Source organism: Oncorhynchus kisutch, linkage group LG2, assembly GCF_002021735.2.
Source record: "Oncorhynchus kisutch isolate 150728-3 linkage group LG2, Okis_V2, whole genome shotgun sequence".
NCBI lineage: Eukaryota > Metazoa > Chordata > Actinopteri > Salmoniformes > Salmonidae > Oncorhynchus > Oncorhynchus kisutch.
Genome location: NC_034175.2, coordinates 47,469,299 through 47,490,919, shown reverse-complemented (window position 1 = coordinate 47,490,919; position 21,621 = coordinate 47,469,299). Strand labels below are relative to the sequence as shown.

The following is a 21,621-nucleotide window of genomic DNA, read 5'->3' as shown; positions in this document are numbered from 1 at the left end:
TTTGTTTAAGCTGTTTTCTAGTGACATTTATTTGGATACATCCATAACAATGAGCTAATGATACACGATTTTGCCCGGCATAGACAATTTGATCTCTTGCCAGGACACGGTTGTCACTAGTTACCACAAACACAAAGTCATAAACCCTGCCTATTTCTACTCGTTCTTCTCTTCTTAAAATCTGATTTTAAACCAAACCTCAGTCATAGCCTTAACAACACTGCTAACTTTATGCCTTACCATAACCTTAAATTATGACCAAAAAGCTTTTTGTTCCAATAATTATTTATGAAATAGCCAAGTGTTACTTTGTGGCTGTGGTAACTAGTGACAACTCCAGGACACAGTTCAGAGGAGCTAGACAACTACACTAACGCAATCACTTGGAACGGCATCGGGAAAAACAGAAAACTAGCTGTGTTTCATTTTGTTTGACCTTTTTTTCTATTGAAATGTATTTGTATGTATCCATAAACATTATGCTGATTCATGATTTCAACTGGCTGAGAAAAGTTGCCTGTCCATCTCGTCCCAGCACTTTCAAACTATGAAACAGTTTTTCAGAACTTCCATATTGAAACAACGTTACAGATGTCAGAGAGACAGACAGCATGTTTTATACAAGCCGCCACTGTTGAAAACGAAATGCTAGTCTAAAAGAAAATGGGAGATAATGTCTAGATGCTTTTTACAGTAGAGATCAAGTTCCTAAATTGCCTGGCTGGGCTGATGTGATGGTGGATTGAGCAGTGAGGTGGAACAGTAAATAGGCATTTCAATGTAGCCTTAGTGGGTGGTAACATGGGGATTAGACACCGGCTGGAACTCGGTTTTAACCAATCAGCATCCAGGATTAGACCCACCCTATAATATGCCATAAATAACTGAACATTCCATGGTTTCTTGACATATTCATTAAATATCAATAAAACACAATAAGAAGGTTAACCTTTAAAAAGGTCAACTTTTTCATGTTGCTGACATGGAAAGTCATAACATCCTTTGTCGTTAATCTCTCCCAACTTCACGGCAATGATAGTTTTATGCCATATTACATCACCAGACATTGCAACTATTTATGTAAATGAATATCATATTCCATCTTTTTCTGAGATTTCCAGATCGAAGAACAGATGTGATAAGACCTCTTCACAACATGAGGCAGAAACAGGGCCAGCACACAGCTTGGTGAATCAGTCTCACATGCTAGGAACTACATAACGGTCATAATGAGCACCATGTTGTCATATGGCCACAGACATGGGACTTCTGCAAAGAGATAATACATTCTGGTAAATGTAACACTGTAATGTCATTAAGGCATGTTGTCGAGAAAAGCTAAATATATAGAAAAGTACATCTTTCCAAAAGTATAGTTCTTTCCATTTTATTTAAGGATATTCACAAGTTATGCAAAAAAAAATACAAGTAACAATATTTCTTAACAAAACATTCAAGTGCAAAATGCTTTCATTTTGTGCCATACTATGGATCAAGTACTAATACATTTATGCCAGATTCCATGTCTATCATCATCTCCCAAAGTTCTCCCTGATCCAATGGGCATGGGGCATGCCTATGTATCCAGTCATTCCTGGGCCATGTGTGCACTGCAGTGCTGCAAAATCCCACAGAGAACACACGATTAACATTCCCAGGACCATGAATAATCCTAGGGAATGTTCTGTGGAACATTTAAAGTCTCCAGGTTCCAGCCTCTCATTCGGCATGCTCCGTATAGTAGTTTTGGGCTCTGCCCAGGGCTGATTGAAGGATCGGTCACTGGGCATCCATCTTTGAATCAGCAATGGACATTAGACTTATGATGGGCATGATCCTCCTTGAACCCTTCCGGCTAACTCCTCTGCTTGCCAACTCCACTAGCTGGCAAGCTACATCCAATTCTATAGATTAACTGACCATTGGTCTTTGTCCAATTCTATTGATTCCATGGATGCTTTCTCCAGTCCCATTGGCTTATGTAGATGCAACCAATGTTAACAAACCAAGCATCATTCATTAGGACACTGCTGTAGTCCTTCGTGATTGTTCGATTGATCTATGTGACATCTTTAACACAGATTACCACCACACTTGTAACAACACACATCCTCCATGTTCAGAGGAACATGCTGGTCTGGTATAGTCTGGTCCCGTCTATAGGGACATGCTCTGAGGGACAGCAGTGTCACAGTAGGACCAGTCTGGTCAACCCCAGGCCCAGGGTGGTGAGTAATGTCATCCAGCAGCAGCCCCACGCTGTCCTCACAGGGGCCTGGGGTGGGGCTGAGTTGTAAGCCTGCTGCCTCATGGCAAACACAGCATTGGTGTGGTTGGTGGGGACCTCCACGTTGCAGATCATACCCTCACAGCACGACACACACTCCTACAAGAGGGAGAGGAGACAGAGGAGACAGAGCGGAGGAGTGAGCGACAACAAAATCAAAACACAAAGGCAGCAGTAATGACAAATACTTTTCAGCTGATTCTACAAATTCCTGAGGAGACAGATGATGGTGGGTTATTGTGGACGGGTTTTGGTGTATGGACTTACTGTGTGACCCATGTCCCTGTGATGTCTACAGCCTGAAGCGTGACACACCTCCCTGGCAGCACACTTTTTGGTCACAAACTTGGTCTTGCCATGACTGGTGAAGTGGTGCACTGTCATACAGAACTGTGTATCTGAGGAAAGGATAACAAAGAAATATACATTACTCAACTGGTTAGCTGGCTTGACATGGGCCGGAGCTGTCCGGAGCGCCATATTTTTGGGGAACTGCATACCGGCTCTGCTATACCACAAAGTGGCCTATCACGGCCCAGATTCAGACACAGAGTCCAAAAAAGGTTGATCAAAGCAGAATGAAAGCGGGATCTGCATTGAATAGCAATGGGGAGTGGGCATTCATATCCAAAATCAAAAGTAACAGTCGATGCAGCTGGTGCCACACCAGATACTAAGTACTGCAGTGCATCTGCTCCTCATGGACTGCACCAGATTTGCCAGTTATTACGGTGAGATGTTACCCCACTCCTCCACCAAGGCACCTGCAAATTCCCGGACATTTTTGGGGGGAATGACCCTAGCCCTCACCCTCCGATCCAACAGGACCCAAAACCGAGACTCGTCAGTGAAGAGCACTTTTTGCCAGTCATGTCTGGTCCAGTGAAGGTGGGTTTGTGCCTATAGGTGATGTTGTTGTCAGTGATATCTGGTGAGGACCTGCCTTACAACAGGCCTACAAGCCCTCAGTCCAGCCTCTCTCAGCCATAACTGTGACCTTAATTGCCTACCGTCTGTAATCTGTCTTAACGACTGTTCCACAGGTGCATGCTCATTAATTGTTTATGGTTCATTGAACAAGCATGGGGAACAGTGTTTAAACCCTTCACAATTAAGATCTGTGAAGTTATTTGGATTTTTATGAATTATCTTTGAAAGACAGGGTCCTGAAAAAGGGACATTTCTTTTTTTGCTGAGTTTATATAGCCAATTCAAAACATAACTAGCCATACTACATCGCTAGATAACTATTTAGCTATAAGCATTAATGTTGTTGCCTCTGTTGCCTTTCCACCAGCACCGTTGAGAAAATAAATTGACACGGTTGGGATTCCCCTCTAGACATTTAGGCCTATATCTGACAAATGTAATTATAATTATCTCTATATATTTTTTAAAATATCTTTATTGGCATTTAATTTTTTTTTTTTTTTAACAATCATTAGCAAAATATGACAATTAGATAATGCCATGCGCTTTCTTCCTGTCCTACAGTTACAAATAACAACATCTCCATTCAGATACATTTTTTTTATTTTTATAATTAGGGGGTAGATCAGTTTTAATATTGCAGATAGATTGCAATGTAATCGTCTGCATAATTTCCAATCCCACATATATTTTTGTTGGTAAATATATAAAGATATTCACATTGTAAAATAATAGTGAAGACATCAAAACTATGAAATAACACATATGGAATCATGTATTAACCAAAAAAGTGTTAAACAAAACCAAATATATTTTATATTTGAAACTCTTCAAAGTAGCCACCCTTTGCCTTGATGACAGCTTTGCACACTCTTGGCATTCTCTCAACCAGCTTCATGAGGTAGTCACCTGGAATGCATTTCAATTAACAGGTGTGCCTTGTTAAAAGTATGTTTGTGGAATTTCTTTCCTTCTTAATGTGTTTGAGCCAATCAGTTGTGTTCTGACAATGTAGGGGTGGTATACAGAAGATAGCCCTATTTGGTAAAAGACCAAGTCCATAACATGGCAAGAATAGCTCAAATAAGCGAAGAGAAATGACAGCCTATCATTACGTTAAGACATGATGGTCAGTCATTTCGGAAAATGTCAAGAACTTTAAAAGTTTCCTCAATTGCAGTTGCAAAAACCATCAAGCGCTATGATGAAACTGGCTCTCATGAGGACTGCCACAGGAAGAGTGCTGCATCAGATGACCTGGCCTCCACAATCACCCAACCTCAACCCAATTGGGATGGTTTGGGATGAGTTGGACTGCAGAGTAAAGGAAAAGCATCCAACAAGTGCTCAGCAAATGTGGGAACTCCTTCAAACGGTTGGAAAAGCATTCCAGGTGAAGTTGGTTGAGAGAATGCCAAGTGTGTGCAAAACTGTCAATGTAAAATAGATTTTGAATTGTTTTAACACTTTTTTGGTTACAAAATTATTCCATATGTGTTTATTTAATAGGTTTGATGTCTTCTCTATTATTATACAATGTATAAATAGTCAAAATAAAGAAAAACCCTTGAATAAGCAGCTGTGTCCAATTATGTTTTTTTGGTTGTTGTTGAATTTTTACCACTTTTTCTCCCCAATTTCGTGGTATCCAATTGTTTTTAGTAGCTACTATCTTGTCTCATCGCTACAACTCCCGTATGGGCTCGGGAGAGAAGAAGGTTGAAAGTCATGCGTCCTCTGATACACAACCCAACCAAGCGCGCATCCAACCTGGAAGCCAGCCGCACCAATGTGTCGGAGGAAACACTGTGCACCTGGCAACCTTGGTTAGCGTGCACTGCGCCCGGCCCGCTACGGGAGTCACTGGTGCGCGATGAGACAAGGACATCCCTACCGGCCAAGCCCTCCCTAACCCGGACGACGCTAGGCCAATTGTGCGTCGCCCCACGGACCTGCCGGTCACGACAGAGCCTGGGCGCGAACCCAGAGTCTCTGATGGCACAGCTTGCACTGCAGTACAGCGCCCTTAACCACTGCGCCACCCGTGAGGCCCTGTGTCCAATTTTTGACTGGTACTGTATATATAAAGTATATCACAAAAGTGAGTACACCCCTCACATTTTTGTAAATATTTGAGTATATATTTTCATGTGACAACACTGAAGAAATTACACTTTGCTACAATGTAAAGTAGTGAGTGTAAAGCTTGTATAATAATAGTGTAAATTAGCTGTCCCCTCAAAATAACTCAACACACAGCCATTAATGTCTAAACCGCTGGCAACAAAAGTGAGTACACCCCTAAGTGAAAATGTCCAAATTGGGCCCAATTAGCCATTTTCCCTCCCCGGGGTCATGTGACTCGTTAGTGTTACAATGTCTCAGGTGTGAATGGGGAGCAGGTGTGTTAAATTTGGTGTCATCGCTCTCACACTCCCTCATACTGACTGGTCACTGGAAGTTCAACATGGCACCTCATGGCAAAGAACTCTCTGAGGATCTGAAAAAAAGAATTGCTGCTCTACATAAAGATGGCCTGGGCTATAAGAAGATTGCCAAGACCCTGAAACTGAGCTGCAGCACGGTGGCCAAGACCATACAGCGGTTTAACTGGACAGGTTCCACTCAGAACAGGCCTCGCCATGGTCGACCAAAGAAGTTGAGTGCACGTGCTCAGCATCATATCCAGAGGTTGTCTTTGGGAAATAGACGTATGAGTGCTGCCAGCATTGCTGCTGAGGTTGAAGGGGTGGGGGGTCAGCCTGTCAGTGCTCAGACCATACGCCGTGCACTGCATCAAATTGGTCTGCATGGCTGTCGTCCCAGAAGGAAGCCTCTTCTAAAGATGATGCACAAGAAAGCCCGCAAACAGTTTGCTGAAGACAAGCAGACTAAGGACATGGATTACTGGAACCATGTCCTGTGGTCTGATGAGACCAAGATAAACTTATTCGGTTCAGATGGTGTCAATCGTGTGTGGAGGCAACCAGGTGAGGAGTACAAAGACAAGTGTGTCTTGCCTACAGACAAGCATGGTGGTGGGAGTGTCATGGTCTGGGGCTGCATGAGTGCTGCCGGCACTGGGGAGCTATAGTTCATTGAGGGAACCATGAATGCCAACATATACTGTGACATACTGAAGCAGAGCATGATCCCCTCCCTTCGGAGACTGGGCCGCAGGGCAGTATTCCAACATGATAACGACCCCAAACACACCTCCAAGACGACCACTGCCTTGCTAAAGAAGCTGAGGGTAAAGGTGATGGACTGGCCAAGCATGTCTCCAGACCCAAACCCTATTGAGCATCTGTGGGGCATCCTCAAACGGAAGGTGGAGGAGTGCAAGGTCTAACATCCACCAGCTCCGTGATGTCGTCATGGAGGAGTGGACGAGGACTCCAGTGGCAACCTGTGAAGCTCTGGTAAACTCCATGCCCAAGAGGGTTAAGGCAGTGCTGGAAAATGATGGTGGCCACACAACATATGGACACTTTGGGCCCAATTTGGACATTTTCACTTAGGGGTGTACTCACTTTTGTTGCCAGCGGTTTAGACATTAATGGCTGTGTGTTGAGTTATTTTGAAGGGACAGCAAATTTACACTGTTATACAAGCTGTACACTCACTACTTTACACTGTAGCAAAGTGTAATTTCTTCAGTGTTGTCACATGAAAAGATATACTCAAATATTTACAAAAATGTGAGGGGTGTACTCACTTTTGTGATATACTGTACACATACATATACAGTGCCTTCGGAAAGTATTCAGACCCCTTAACTGTTTCCACATAACCTGTTTTTGCTTTGTCATTATGGGGTATTGTGTGTAGATTAATGCAGATTTTTACATTTTAGAAAAAGGCTGTAATGTAATAAAATGTGGAAGAATTCAAGGGGTCTAAATACTTTCCGAATGCACAGCATACTTCCTATGGCTTCTCAAAATGGACAAACAGTACTATTGCTGCTTATTTCTTGTTTTTCAAGTGAAGGTCTTTGACCGGAGCATGCTGTTCGGTTCGCCTAGACTTCGGCTAGCCGCCAGTCGAACTGAAGCATGCTGACTGAACAGTGCAGTTATTCTACTTTGTGGGGGGTTAAGTGCCTCCCAGTTAGCACATACGTTCTGAGAACCATATGTTTTTAAGGAAAAGGGATACCTAGTCAGTTGCATAACTGAATGCATTCAACTGAAATGTGTCTTCCGCATTTAACCCAACCCCTCTGAATCAGAGCTGCGGGGGCTGCCTTAATCGCTGTCCACGTCATCGGCGCCCGAGGAGCAGTTCTTGTTGTGGGTTAACTGCCTTGGTCAAGGGCAAAACAGCAGATATTTCCACCTTGCCAAAGCTCTTAACCGCTAAGCTACCTGCTGCCTGGTGAGAGCGTGGTTGTCCTATGGTTATTTTGCATACAACCTTCCCACAACTTTCTGGGAATGGTGCAAGATGGCTGCTTGGCTTTAGAACATTATTAGCACATTTAAGGAACTTGAAAAAATGATTTTCTTGGTATTTCATAACTTCAACTTAACGTTTCCTAAAAGTAAAAAAAAAATGTTACATTGGCAGGAGATAGTAGCCCAAATGGAATCAGAATGCAGCTTTATAATAAAGCATTTCATGCATCATCGCATTTGCAGACTTATGTAAGATGTAAACCCTACTATTCATAATGTGACGAGTAGATTCGCTAGTCATAATTTAGGCTAATAATATAACTCAATCACTGCTCTCAAAAAAATACTGTTCAACGCATGGCTGAGAGCTTATTTTGTAGAGGCCTGGGATTTAGGCTATATCATGTTTCTTCTTCCCTTGCACAGGAAAAACACATTTCATGCAATTCTACTTTATGACACTTTATATGACTGGAGACATTAGCAGAATCTATTTTAATATGACAAATTACAGGGTAGCCTACTCTGCTGACACTGACAAACAATCCATAAAAACGACACTGTCCATATAATAGGCCTACAAGAAGGGGAGACACAAAGAGAATATGTGTCACTTAAACAAACGTTTTAGTGACACAGACCCAACAATGATTAAGAGTGAATATGTGCAGTGGTGAATATGCGTAGTGCGTATTCACTGGGGCCGATGTTCTCCGCTAGTGCCAATAAGATAACTTAATAGCCTAGTTGAGACTTTAGTTGAGACTTTAGATAACTAAAAGACAGATCTCTCTTTACAGCAATAGCCATTTGCTTTCCAAACTATGTCTTCCCAGGATGAATTTTTAAATATTGTGATATACCTGGCTGGGCTCTCTACTTTCACTGACAGCCTGAACTCAAAAATCATCTATTTGGTATTTGCAGCGAGCGCTGCCGAAATTGCACATTTGCAATTTTAAAACAATCTGCAATTTTTTATTTTATTTTTACAGTTATGGGAAGCTAATGATTCTATGTGGCCAAATCATGCTTTAGTAGCCTATTTTTTAAAATGTATTTCTGTTTAGACAGGAATAGGCTGTCAATCTACTATAATAAATAGCCCAAACAGACTCTGGGACAGTTGTGGGACGATAAATCCCAAATTTATACAACCAGTAGGCCTAGGCTACATAAAAATGTACAGTTGAAGTTGGAAGTTTACATACATTTAAACTCAGTTTTTCACAATTCCTGACATTCCCTATTTTAGGTCAGTTAGGATCACCACTTTATTTTAAGAATGTGAAATGTCGGAAAAATGGTAGAGAGAATGATTTATTTCAGCTTTTATTTATTTCATCACATTCCCAGTGGGTCAGAAGTTTACATACAGTCTTGGCCAAAAGTTTTGAGAATGACACAAATATTAATTTTCACAAAGTCTGCTGCCTCAGTGTCTTTAGATATTTTTGTCTGATGTTACTATGGAATACTGAAGTATAATTACAAGCATTTCATAAGTGTTAAAGGCTTTTATTGACAATACATGAAGTTGATGCAAAGAGTCAATATTTGCAGTGTTGACCCTTCTTTTTCAAGACTCCGTCCTGGCATGCTGTCAATTAACTTCTGGGCCACATCCTGACTGATGGCAGCCCATTCTTGCGTAATCAATGCTTGAGGTATGTCAGAATTTGTGGGTTTTCGTTTGTTCACCTGCCTCTTGAGGATTGACCACAAGTTCTCAATGGGATTAAGGTCTGGGGAGTTTCCTGGCCATGGACCCAAAATCGATGTTTTGTTCCCCGAGCCACTTAGTTATCACTTTTTCCTTATGGCAAGGTGCTCCATCATGCTGGAAAAGGCATTGTTCGTCACCAAACTGTTCCTGGATGATTGGTAGAAGTTGCTCTCGGAGGATGTGTTGGTACCATTCTTTATTCATGGCTGTGTTCTTAGGTAAAATTGTGAATGAGCCCAGTCCCTTGGCTGAAAAGCAAACCCACACATGAATGGTCTCAGGATGCTTTACTGTTGGCATGACACAGGACTGATGGTAGCGCTCACATTGTCTTCTCCGGACAAGCTTTTTTCCTGATGCCCCAAACAATCGGAAAAGGGATTCATCAGAGAAAATTACTTTACCCCAGTCCTCAGCGGTCCACACCCTGTACCTTTTGCAGAATATCAGTCTGTCCCTGATGTTTTTCCTGGAGAGAAGTGGCTTCTTTGCTGCCCTTCTTGACACCAGGCCATCCTCCAAAAGTCTCTGCCTCACTGTGCGTGCAGATGCACTCACACTTGCCTGCTGCCATTCCTGAGCAAGCTCTGTACTTGTAGTGCCCCGATCCCGCAGCTGAATCAACTTGGTCCTGGCGCTTGCTGGACTTTCTAGGGCGCCTTGAAGCCTTCTTCACAACAATTTAACCGCTCTCCTTGAAGTTCTTGATGATCCGATAAATGGTTGATTTAGGTGCAATCTTACTGGCAGCAATAATCCTTGCCTGTGAAGCCCTTTTTGTGCAAAGCAATGATGACGGCACGTGTTTCCTTGCAGGTAACCATGATTGACAGAGGAAGAACAATGATTCCAAGCACCACCCTCTTTTTGAAGCTTCCAGTCTGTTATTCAAACTCAATCAGCATTACAGAGTGATCTCCAGCCTTGTCCTCGTCAACACTCACACCTGTGTTAACAAGGGAATCACTGACATGATGTCAGCTGGTCCTTTTGTGGCAGGGCTAAATTGCAGTGGAAATGTTTCTTGGGGATTCAGTTAATTTACATGGCAAAGAGGGACTTTGCAATTAATTGCAATTCATCTGATCACTCTTCATAACATTCTGGAGTATATACAAATTGCCATCATACAAACTGAGGCAGCAGACTTTGTGAAAATTAGTATGTGTGTCATTCTCAAAAGTTTTGGCCATGACTGTACACTCAATTAGTATTTGGTAGCATTGCCTTTAAATTGTTTCGGGTAGCTTTCCACAAGCTTCCCACAATAAGTTGCGTGAATTTTGGCACATTCCTGCTGACAGAGCTGGTGTAGCTGAGGCAGGTTTGTAGGCCTCCTTGCTCTCACACGCCTTTTCAGTTATGCACACACATTTTCTATAGATTGAGGTCAAGGCTTTGTGATGGCCACTCCAATACCTTAACTTTTTTTGTCTTTATGCCATTTTGCCACAACTTTGGAAGTATGCTTGGAGTCATTGTCCATTTGGAAGACCCATTTGCAACCAAGATGTAACTGATGCCTTGAGATGTTGCTTCAATATATCCACATCATTTTCCTACCTCATGATGCCATCTATTTCGTGAAGTGCACCAGCCCCTCCTGCAGCAAAGCACCCCCACAACATGATGTTGCCACCCCGGTGCTTCACAGTTGGGATGGTGTTCTTCAGCTTGCAAGCCTCCCCCTTTTTCCTCCAAACGTAACGATGGTCATTATGGCCAAACAGTTCTATTTTTGTTTCATCAGACCAGAGGACATTTCTCCAAAAAGTACAATCTTTGTCCCCATGTGCAGTTGCAAACCGTAGTCTGGCTTTTTTACGGCGGTTTTGGAGCAGTGGCTTCTTCCTTGCTGAGCGGCCTTTCAGGTTATGACGATATAGGACTCGTTTTACTGTGGATATAGAAACTTTTGTTCCTTGTTTCTTCCAGCATCTTCACAGGGCACTTCGCTGTTGTTCTGGGATTGATTTGCACTTTTCGCACCAAAGTACGTTCATCTCTAGGAGACAGAACGAGTCTCCTTCTAGAGCGCTATGATGGCTGTGTGGTCCCATGGTGTTTATGCTTGCGTACTATTGTTTGTACAGATGAACGTGGTACCTTCAGGCGTTTGGAAATTGCTCCCAAGGATGAACCAGACTTGTGGAGGTCAATTTTTGTTTTATGAGGTTTTGGCTGATTTCTTTTGATTTTCCCATGATGTCAAGCAAAGAGGCACTGAGTTTGAAGGTAGACCTTGAAATACATCCACACCTCCAATTGACTCAAATTATGTCAATTAGACTATCAGAAGCTTCTAAAGCCATGACATAATTTTCTGGAATTTTCCATGTTGTTTGAAGGCACAGTCAACTTAGTGTATGTAAACTTCTGACCCACTGGAATTGTGATAAAGTGAATTATAAGTTAAATAATCTGTCTGTAAACAATTGTTTGAAAAATGACTTGTGTCATGCAAAAAATAGATGTCCTAACCAACTTGCCAAAACTATAGTTTGTTAACAAGAAATTTGTGGAGTGGTTGAAAAACGAGTTTTAATGACTACAACCTAAGTGTATGTAATCTTCCGACTTCAACTGTACCTGATGCAACAGATCAGAACATTTAGCTTAAAATGTTGCTAAACTATTATTTCTTAACATTATTAGTCCAGCAGTGCGCACAAGGCTCGAATGTTCATTTGGCTACCGGACAATGAAAGAAAGTTGAAAACCAATAAAACATGAGAGAAATAGGCTACTGGTTTCATGGCATGTATAAAATAATTCCCTCTACGAATATGGTCCGATTTTGCCTAGGCTACTTTGAAACAAGGTAAAATGTATGTAGTAAAATGTTCAGGATTCAAACAATTAAGTAACTTTATGTTTTCAAAATGGATACTGCCTCCAGCTCATTGCAAAGATGTGTGACGGTCTGATGAAGCCTGCCTTCAAGCGCGCATGAATTACCAGTTGAGAAATAAAAATACTTGCTATTTTTAATCGTGGCCCAAAATCTATTTTTAACACAGGATTGCATTTAGAATTGTTACGCAATGATTGGGTTTATAAAAGTTCTGTCTGACAGATTTTCCACAAAAAGGCTCTGTATCTGTATGCTGTGCATGTGATAAATAAGAAACAACAAATATACCTACGTGCCAATTCAATTGTTTTTCTTCTCCTGGACAATTGGCCGGAGCCGATTTTATTTAATCGGCTTTTCTTTTTTTCCCCGGCTAACAGAAACTCTGCTACATAGAGATGCCACCAATTATTGGTCATTGGTAAATTTAGTTAAATGTCACGGAGAAGTCATGGAAGTCATGAAATCAAAATGTGTATGAACCCTTAACAGTGAATAATCAAAGGTTTCTATAGCATAATGTCATTTGGGAATTTCTGTGAAAAATGACTGCTCCTGCACCTCTTTCAAGCACTGGCTATAACAGCATAATCATAAGGTATTATAACAGTGTAACAACCATAATAACAATGATTATTAAGTACTGGTTAACCCTATCAGTCATGCCAATGAGAAACACTAATATCTGACTGTATCTGTGTGAAACAACAGAGGGTACTACTCACTCTGTGGACACCACTTGTCCTCAGCCCAGCGGTTACAGTTGTAGTTGTCTGCAGCTTGCTCGCAGGTGAAGCACTTGAAGCTCTTAGGGAATGGAGTGGCTGTGAAGACATTCCCACACTGTGTGTGAATCTATGTTTTCGCTGACATTGCTTCTGTTCAAACTTTTGTCATGATGGATTCAGGTATAAAAAGTTCACAACATTGTTGAAGACATGACATCATTTCAACGAGTAAGCAGAACGTACCTTCCACAGGTGGTTTGACGTTGTAGAAGTTGATGCGATCAGCTGTAACCTGGTCATATATGGCCACCAGCGCCAGGAGTTGGATAACAACGGTGAGGTGCAGGGCCATGGAGAATGACATCATCACAGTCTATCAGCAACCTGAACCACAGCAACAGAAATAATCAGGAATGGACATATAATCAAGTATCATTTTAGCCTTTGCAAGCTCATGTAACATAGAACCAGGTGAATGGGAAAGGAGAAGATGAGGAAAATAATAATAAATTAAAGTGGATATTGAGAATGAGAAGAAGGAACAGGTTGGCCCTCTCTGGGACATTGAGAATTTGGATTATCATGGAATTGAGTCACTCCATGCCCTGCCCTAACCACGTTTACCTGATCCTGAGGGGGCAAGCCTCTGAGCTGAGGGGGAGGACCTCAGAGAGCTGCTGAATAGTTCTGGTCTCTATCAGATCTTTGAACCTTGACTTCTGACCCTTGTTCAGATGGGGCGGGGTAATCAGAGAGTCACGGCTGAGAGAGCAAACTGGCTCACTGGGGTCCAGAGGAGTCCATAGAGGGGCTAAAGAGACTGATCCTTCCCTGTCTAAAGCTGATTTTTGAGCAGGCAATGGATAGTATCCACTTATGAGAAGAGGAAAGAGCGATCGACGGCTGGTCTTTGGAGAGCTTTTGATAAGCCGAACATTATTGTTAATTGTTGTTTATATCACAAATTATTATTATCAAGCATCATGAATGTAGCCATACTGCATTGTCGCCGTTTTGCAAGCTCCGACCCCACTTTGCTATTTTGTGATTATTCCGTCATCTACTTTTACGAAATGTATTTGCTATCATTTCTTGCCTCTTCAACAACAACTGGTTTGCTGATTCTAGCGTGTTGGAAGTGTCGACCCATTGTTCACCCGTCTTGTAATACCTGATGGTCAAATGCCGACCCTTCTACCTCCCAAGGGAGTTTTCATCTGTTATTGTGACTGTTGTATACATTCCACCTTAGGACAAGAAAAATGACAAGCTGGCAATTAACGAACTGCACGAGGCAATAAACAAGCAGCCGGTCCTTCGTGGGCAAATTTTGTCAACAAACTTTGTCATCAAAGTCGGGCATTCTCTGGATTTATGGTGCTTTAAAGACAACTGGGAATTCAGAAAAAACAAGGTCAAATCATGATGACATCAGTGATCTTCAGGTCGGAGCTCTAAAAAGAGGCCCGAGTTCCGGACTTGCAATTCCGAATAGGATAAACGTTCAAAACATATTTTACCAGTCGGACCCGTTTTTTCCAGAGTTCCCAGTTGTCTTGAACTGGTTTAGATCTTACTTGTCGGAAAGATATCAGTTTGTCTCTGTGAATGGTTTGTCCTCTGACAAATCAACTGTAAATTTCAGTGTTCCTCAAGGTTCCGTTTTAGGACCACTATTGTTTTCACTATATATTTTACCTCTTGGGGATGTCATTCGAAAACATAATGTTAACTTTCACTGCTATGCGGATGACACACAGCTGTACATTTCAATGAAACATGGTGAAGCCCCAAAATTGCCCTCGCTAGAAGCATGTGTTTCAGAAATATGGAAGTGGATGGCTGCAAACTTTCTACTTTTAAACTCGGACAAAACAGAGATGCTTGTTCTAGGTCCCAAGAAACAAAGAGATCTTCTGTTGAATCTGACAATTAATCTTAATGGTTGTACAGTCGTCTCAAATAAAACTGTGAAGGACCTCGGCGTTACTCTGGACCCTGATCTCTCTTTTGAAGAACATATCAAGACCATTTCAAGGACAGCTTTTTTCCATCTACGTAACATTGCAAAAATCTGAAACTTTCTGTCCAAAAATTATGCAGAAAAATGTATCCATGCTTTTGTTACTTCTAGGTTAGACTACTGCAATGCTCTACTTTCCGGCTACCCGGATAAAGCACTAAATACATTTCAGTTAGTGCTAAATACGGCTGCTAGAATCCTGACTAGAACAAAAAAATTTGATCATATTACTCCAGTGCTAGCCTCCCTACACTGGCTTCCTGTCAAAGCAAAGGCTGATTTCAAGGTTTTACTGCTAACCTACAAAGCATTACATGGGCTTGCTCCTACCTATCTCTCTGATTTGGTCCTGCCGTACATACCTACACGTACGCTACGGTCACAAGACGCAGGCCTCCTAATTGTCCCTAGAATTTCTAAGCAAACAGCTGGAGGCAGGGCTTTCTCCTATAGAGCTCAATTTTTATGGAACGGTCTGCCTACCCATGTCAGAGACGCAAACTCGGTCTCAACCTTTAAGTCTTTACTGAAGAATCAACTCTTCAGTGGGTCATATGATTGAGTGTAGTCTGGCCCAGGAGTGTGAAGGTGAACGGAAAGGCTCTGGAGCAACGAACCGCCCTTGCTGTCTCTGCCTGGCCGGTTCCCCTCTTTCCACTGGGATTCTCTGCCTCTAACCCTATTACAGGGGCTGAGTCACTGGCTTACTGGGGCTCTCTCATACCGTCCCTGGGAGGGGTGCGTCACCTGAGTGGGTTGAGTCACTGATGTGATCATCCTGTCTGGGTTGGCCCCCCCCCCTTGGGTTGTGCCGTGGCAGAGATCTTTGTGGGCTATACTCAGCCTTGTTTCAGGATGGTAAGTTGGTGGTTGAAGATATCCCTCTAGTGGTGTGGGGGCTGTGCTTTGGCAAAGTGGGTGGGGTTATATCCTTCCTGTTTGGCCCTGTCCAGGGTGTCCTCGGATGGGGCCACAGTGTCTCCTGACCCCTCCTTTCTCAGCCTCCAGTATATATGCTGCAGTAGTTTATGTGTCGTGGGGCTAGGGTCAGTTTGTTATATCTGGAGTACTTCTCCTGTCCTATTCGGTGTCCTGTGTGCATTTAAGTGTGCTCTCTCTAATTCTCTCTTTCTTTCTCTCTCTCGGAGGACCTGAGCCCTAGGACCATGCCTCAGGACTACCTGACATGATGACTCCTTGCTGTCCCCAGTCCACCTGGCCGTGCTGCTGCTCCAGTTTCAACTGTTCTGCCTTATTATTATTGGACCATGCTGGTAATTTATGAACATTTGAACATCTTGGCAATGTTCTGTTATAATCTCCACCCGGCACAGCCAGAAGAGGACTGGCCACCCCACATAGCCTGGTTCCTCTCTAGGTTTCTTCCTAGGTTTTGGCCTTTCTAGGGAGTTTTTCCTAGCCACCGTGCTTCTACACCTGCATTGCTTGCTGTTTGGGGTTTTAGGCTGGGTTTCTGTACAGCACTTTGAGATATCAGCTGATGTACGAAGGGCTATATAAATAAATTTGATTTGATTTGATTTAAATACATTTCCATACACAGTCTGTGCCTGTATTTAGTTTTCATGCTAATGAGGGCCGAGAATCCCCTATCACATAGGTATGTGGTTGCAAAGGGAATCAGTGTCTTAACAGCGCGATTTGCCAAGGCAAGAAACTCTGAGCGCTGCCCTATCCAGAAATCTGGCAGTGGCTTCTGATTAAATTACATTTTTACAGAACCGCTTGTTGCAATTTTGATGAGGCTCTCTTGTGAAGATATCAGTAAATGGACTGGAGGCAGGGCATGAAGGTATAACGAATCCAGTTGTTTGTGTCATCCGTTTCAGGAAAGTACCTGATTTGGGGCGGCAGGGTAGCCTAGTGGTTTTAGCGTTGGACTAGTAACCGAAAGGTTGCAAGATCGAATCCCTGAGCTGACAAGGTAAAAATCTGTTGTTCTGCCCCTGAACAAGACAGTTAACCCACTGTTCATATGCTGTCATTGAAAATAAGAATTTGTTCTTAACTGACTTGACTAGTTAAATAAAGAAAAAATTGCGCACTCAGGTGCTTTGCTATATCACATTTGACATTGTCCGTAAGCTTCCTTTGAGTTCATTTGCACACCAAAAAACATACAATGATGGAAAAACCTGTGTGTTGTCCTTGTTAATGCAGATAGAGAAGAGCTCCAACTTCTTAATCATAGCCTCAATTTTGTCCCGCACACTGAATATAGTTGCGTAGAGTCCCTATTAATCCTAGATTCAGATCATGCAGGTGAGAAATAACATCACCCAGTCGTGTGAAAAACTTGTCATCGTGCAAGCGGCCAGACAAGTGAAAATTATGGTCAGTAAAGAAAACTTTAAGCTCATCTCTCAATTTAAAAAAACATGTCAATACTTTGCCCCTTGATAATCATTTTAAATGAGCGTTACATGGTCACTGTCCATATCATTGTATAGTGAAGAAAATACATGAGAGTTCAGGGGTCTTGCTTAAACAAAGTTAACCATTTTCACTGTCATGTCCAAAATGTTTTTCAAGCTGTCAGGCATTCCCTTGGCATCAAGAGCCTCTCGGTGGACGGTGCAGTGTGCCCAAGTGACGTTGGGAGCAACTGCTTGCACCTGAGTTACCACTCCACTATGTCTCCATGTCATGGCTTTTGCACCATCAGTACAAATACCAACATGAGCAGCAACTATGTTTGGCTACATACGGACCGTTAGTGGAATTCCCGCGAGAGAGTAACGTTTAATGTGATTGTATGTTAATTATTTGACTAGGATACCTGTATTTGACATTGTGTTGTTATTTCGCTGTACACTAGATTGTTTAATTTTATTTTTGGCAGTGAATCAAGGCTACTCAGGTAGAAAAAAAACTACTCAGGTAGAAAAAAAAAATGTATAGTCCGCTTGGAAAATATAAATTTACTGTTTGAAAATGTGAATCACATTTTTATTTGAAGTACCCCCGGCGGCATTGCGCGTACCCCAGTTTGGGAATACCTGCCCTAGGCCCACTCCAAACTCAACAGATCCACAGATGATGCAATCTCAATCGCACTCCACACTGCCCTTTCCCACTGGGACAAAAGGCACACCTATGTGTTCATTGACTACAGCTCAGCGTTCAACACCATAGTGCCCACAAAGCTCATCACTAAACTAAGGACCCTGGGACTAAACACCTCCCTCAGCAACTGGATCCTGGACTACCTGACGGGCTGCCCCCAGGTGGTAAAGGTAGGCAACAACACATTTTCCACACTGATCCTCAACACTGGGGCCCCTCGAGGGTGCGTGATTTGTCCCCTCCTGTACTCCCTGTTCACCTACGACTGCATGGCCAAACACGACTCTAACACCATCATTAAGTTTGCTGACGAAACAACAGTGGTAGGCCTGATTACCAACAACGATGAGACAGCCTATAGGGGGGAGGTCAGAGACCTGGCAGTGTGGACTACAGGAAAAGGTGGGTCGAACAGGCACCCATAAACATTGACTGAGTTTCAATTTCCTCCACTTCACCAACAAATGATTATCATCCAAACACACCAAGACAGCCGTGACACCAACACTTTTTGCCCCCCCTGGAGACTGGAAAGATTTGGCATGGATCCCCAGATTCTCAAAAGGTTCTACAGCTGCACCATCGAGAGCATCCTGACCGGTTGCATCAGCCTGGTATGGCAACTGCTTGGCTTCTGATCGTAAGGGGCTACAGGGGGTAGCGTGTACGGCCCAGTACATCACTGGGGCCAAGCTTCCTGCCATCCAGGACGTACATACTAGGCAGTGTCAAAGGAAGGCCCAAAAAGGGCCTTCTACTGGAGAGCCAAGTCTAAGACCAAAAGGCTCCTTAACAGCTTCTACCCCCAAGCCATAAGACTGCTGAACAATTAAACAGATGGCCACCCGGACTATTTACATGGACCTCTTCTCTTCTTTCAAACTCCCTGTGTTCTATTGGCTGCTGTACTTAACATTCAGAAAACAAAAGCTTTCATCCCTCTTTGAATAGTGTATTAGTATAAGAAATGCTTAAAAAAGCTTTCCTAGCTTTTCCTAGGACAGGAAGAGCTATGGGGCGTTTTTTAAGGAGACATGCCAGCGGAGCGCAGATGCATATTGCACAAGAGGCTATAAGTTAGAAGCTTATGCATAACCCATCCTTCATTAGCTAAATATAAGGCTAATAACGCATTTCATGTATTACTTGAAAGAGGTAGGTTAGGACATCTATATATATATCAATCTTAAACAGGATTAGGCCCATCTACTTTGGATGCAATTTGAATGGAATTGATGGAGAGAGAAAGTGTCACACCCAGATCTGTTTCACCTGTGCTTGTCTCCACCCCCTCCAGGTGTCACCCATCTTCCCCATTATCCCCTGGGTATTTACACCTGTGTTTTCTGTCTGTCTGTCTGTCTGTGTCAGTTCGTCTTGTTTTGTCAAGTCAAGCAGCGTGTTACTCCGTGCGCCTGCTTTTTCCTTTTCTCTGTTTTTTGCTAGTCCTCCCGGTGTTGACACTTGCCTGCCTTGACTCCGAACCCGCCTGCCTGACCATACTGACCGGACTCTGACCTTGTTATGATTTTTTGCCTGTCCACGATCATTCTCTTGCCTGCCCCTTGGATACTAATAAATATCAGAGACTTGAACCATCTGCCTCCCGTGTCTGCATCCTGTGCCCTTATAGATAGACTGTGAGAGTGCTCGCATGCATACTGATTTAAAGCAACGATAATCAAGTGATAGGCTGTTTTAAAACTCTGCAGCTGCAATTGAAAAAAAAAAAATTCTTTACAATGAAAAAATAAGTTGACTCCTGAAAGCCAGATGGAGATGTGTAAATTAGACATACATTAAATCCTTATATTACTGTAATATAGGCTATGCTACAGCAGATTTTTCTACCTTTCACAAGAAAAAAAGTTACCATGATGAGATGATACATGCACTGTTAACTGCGCTCCATACTGAGATGCGCTTTCTGTCCCCACCCTGAGCATTGATGATTGATCATCAAGGCAGCATAGAATAAGCGTGGTCCATAGAGATGGCAGATTTAGACATGGCATATCATTTAACCTCATGCTGTTATTTATCCCAGGACAGGGAGTGGGGGGGAGGGGGGGGGGGGGGGGCAGCATTCCGCCATCCACATAGAAGTGGCTGCAGTGGAGCAGGTCGAGAGTCTCAAGTTCCTGGGAGTCCAAACCCCTGAGGACTTAAAATGGTCCACACACGCGCATAGACTTGAAGAAGGTGCAACAGCGCCTCTTCGACCCTCAGGAGGTTGAAAAGGTTTGGCATGGGCCCTCAAATCCTCAAAAAGTTAAATATGTGTGCAATTGTGAGCATCTTGACTGACTGCATCACTGCTTGGTATGGCAATAGCAACACCCTCGATCACATCGCGCTACAGAGGGTGGTGCAAGCAACCCAGTACATCACTGGGGCCAAGTTCCCTGCCATCTAGGACCTCTATATCAGGAGGTGTGAAAGGAAGGCAAGGGAAATCGTTAGTCACCCAAGCCATAGACTGTCCTCTCTGCTTCTGCACGGCAAGCAGTACCGGTGCATCAAGTCTGACACCAACAGACTCCTGAGCAGCTTCTCTCCGCAAACCACAAGACTGCTAAATAGCTAACTAAATACACTGAACAAAAATATAAACGCAACATGTAGTGTCGGTCCCATGATTCATGAGCTGAAATAAATTATCCCAGAAATGTTCCATACTCACATAAAAACGTATTTCTCTTCACAGGTGCACCTTCTGCTGGGGACAATAAAGGGCCACTCTAAAATGTGCAGTTGTCACACAACACAATACCACAGATGTGTCAAGGAATGTCCACCAGAGCTGTTGCCAGATAATTTAATATTCATTTCTCTACCATAAGCCGCTTCCAACGTTGTTTTAGAGAATTTGGCAGTACGTTAACCGGCCTCGCAACCGCAGACCATGTGTAACCACGCCAGCCCAGGACCTTCCCTTCTGGCTTCTTCAAATGCGAGATCGTCTGAGAACAGTTACAGCTGATGAAACTGAGGAGTATTTCTGTCTGTAACAAAGCCCTTTAGTGGGGGAAAACTCATTCTGATTGGCTGGGCCTGGCTCCCCAGTGGGAGCCATGGCTGCACCCCTTCCCAGTCATGTGAAATCCGTAGATTAGGGTCTAATTGTAACAGTATTTGTCGTCTGAAGAAGAGGAATCATCGGACCAAAGCACAGAGTGGTAAGTGTTCATGCTTGTTTTATTAAAACTGAACACTATAACAAAAATAAACAAGAGAATAACCAAAACAGTCTTGTAAGGTGCAAACACTAAACAGAAATTAACTACCCACAAAAACCATGTGGGGAAAAAGCTACCTTAATATGGTTCCCAATCAGAGAAAACGATAGACAACCATACCCTGCCAAAACAAAGAAATACAAAAACATAGAAAAAAGAACATAGAATGCCCACCCAAATCACACCCTGACCAAACCAAAATAGAGACATAAAAAGCTCTAAAAAGCTTACATGATTTGTAACTCAGTATTGTCACGTTCTGACCTTAGTTCCTTTGTTTTGTCTTTTGTTTTAGTATGGTCAGGGCGTGAGTTGGGTGGGTTGTCTATGTTTGTTTTTCTATAATT

The 21,621-nt window shown here is 42.8% G+C and overlaps 1 protein-coding gene across 1 annotated transcript in view; it reads right to left on the bottom strand.

The window, feature by feature from the left end:
- lypd6b (LY6/PLAUR domain containing 6B) overlaps positions 1–21,621 on the bottom strand; it is a 51,458-nt gene continuing 29,837 nt past the window's right edge. Inside the window, exons 2-5 of the mRNA XM_020499244.2 lie at positions 13,169–13,309; positions 12,923–13,021; positions 2,555–2,685; positions 1–2,386 (exon numbers count right to left, since the gene is read on the bottom strand). Coding sequence (XP_020354833.1) covers positions 2,189–2,386; positions 2,555–2,685; positions 12,923–13,021; positions 13,169–13,292 — 552 coding nt within the window. The 5' untranslated portion in view covers positions 13,293–13,309 and the 3' untranslated portion in view covers positions 1–2,188. The remainder of the gene's footprint in view (positions 2,387–2,554; positions 2,686–12,922; positions 13,022–13,168; positions 13,310–21,621) is intronic.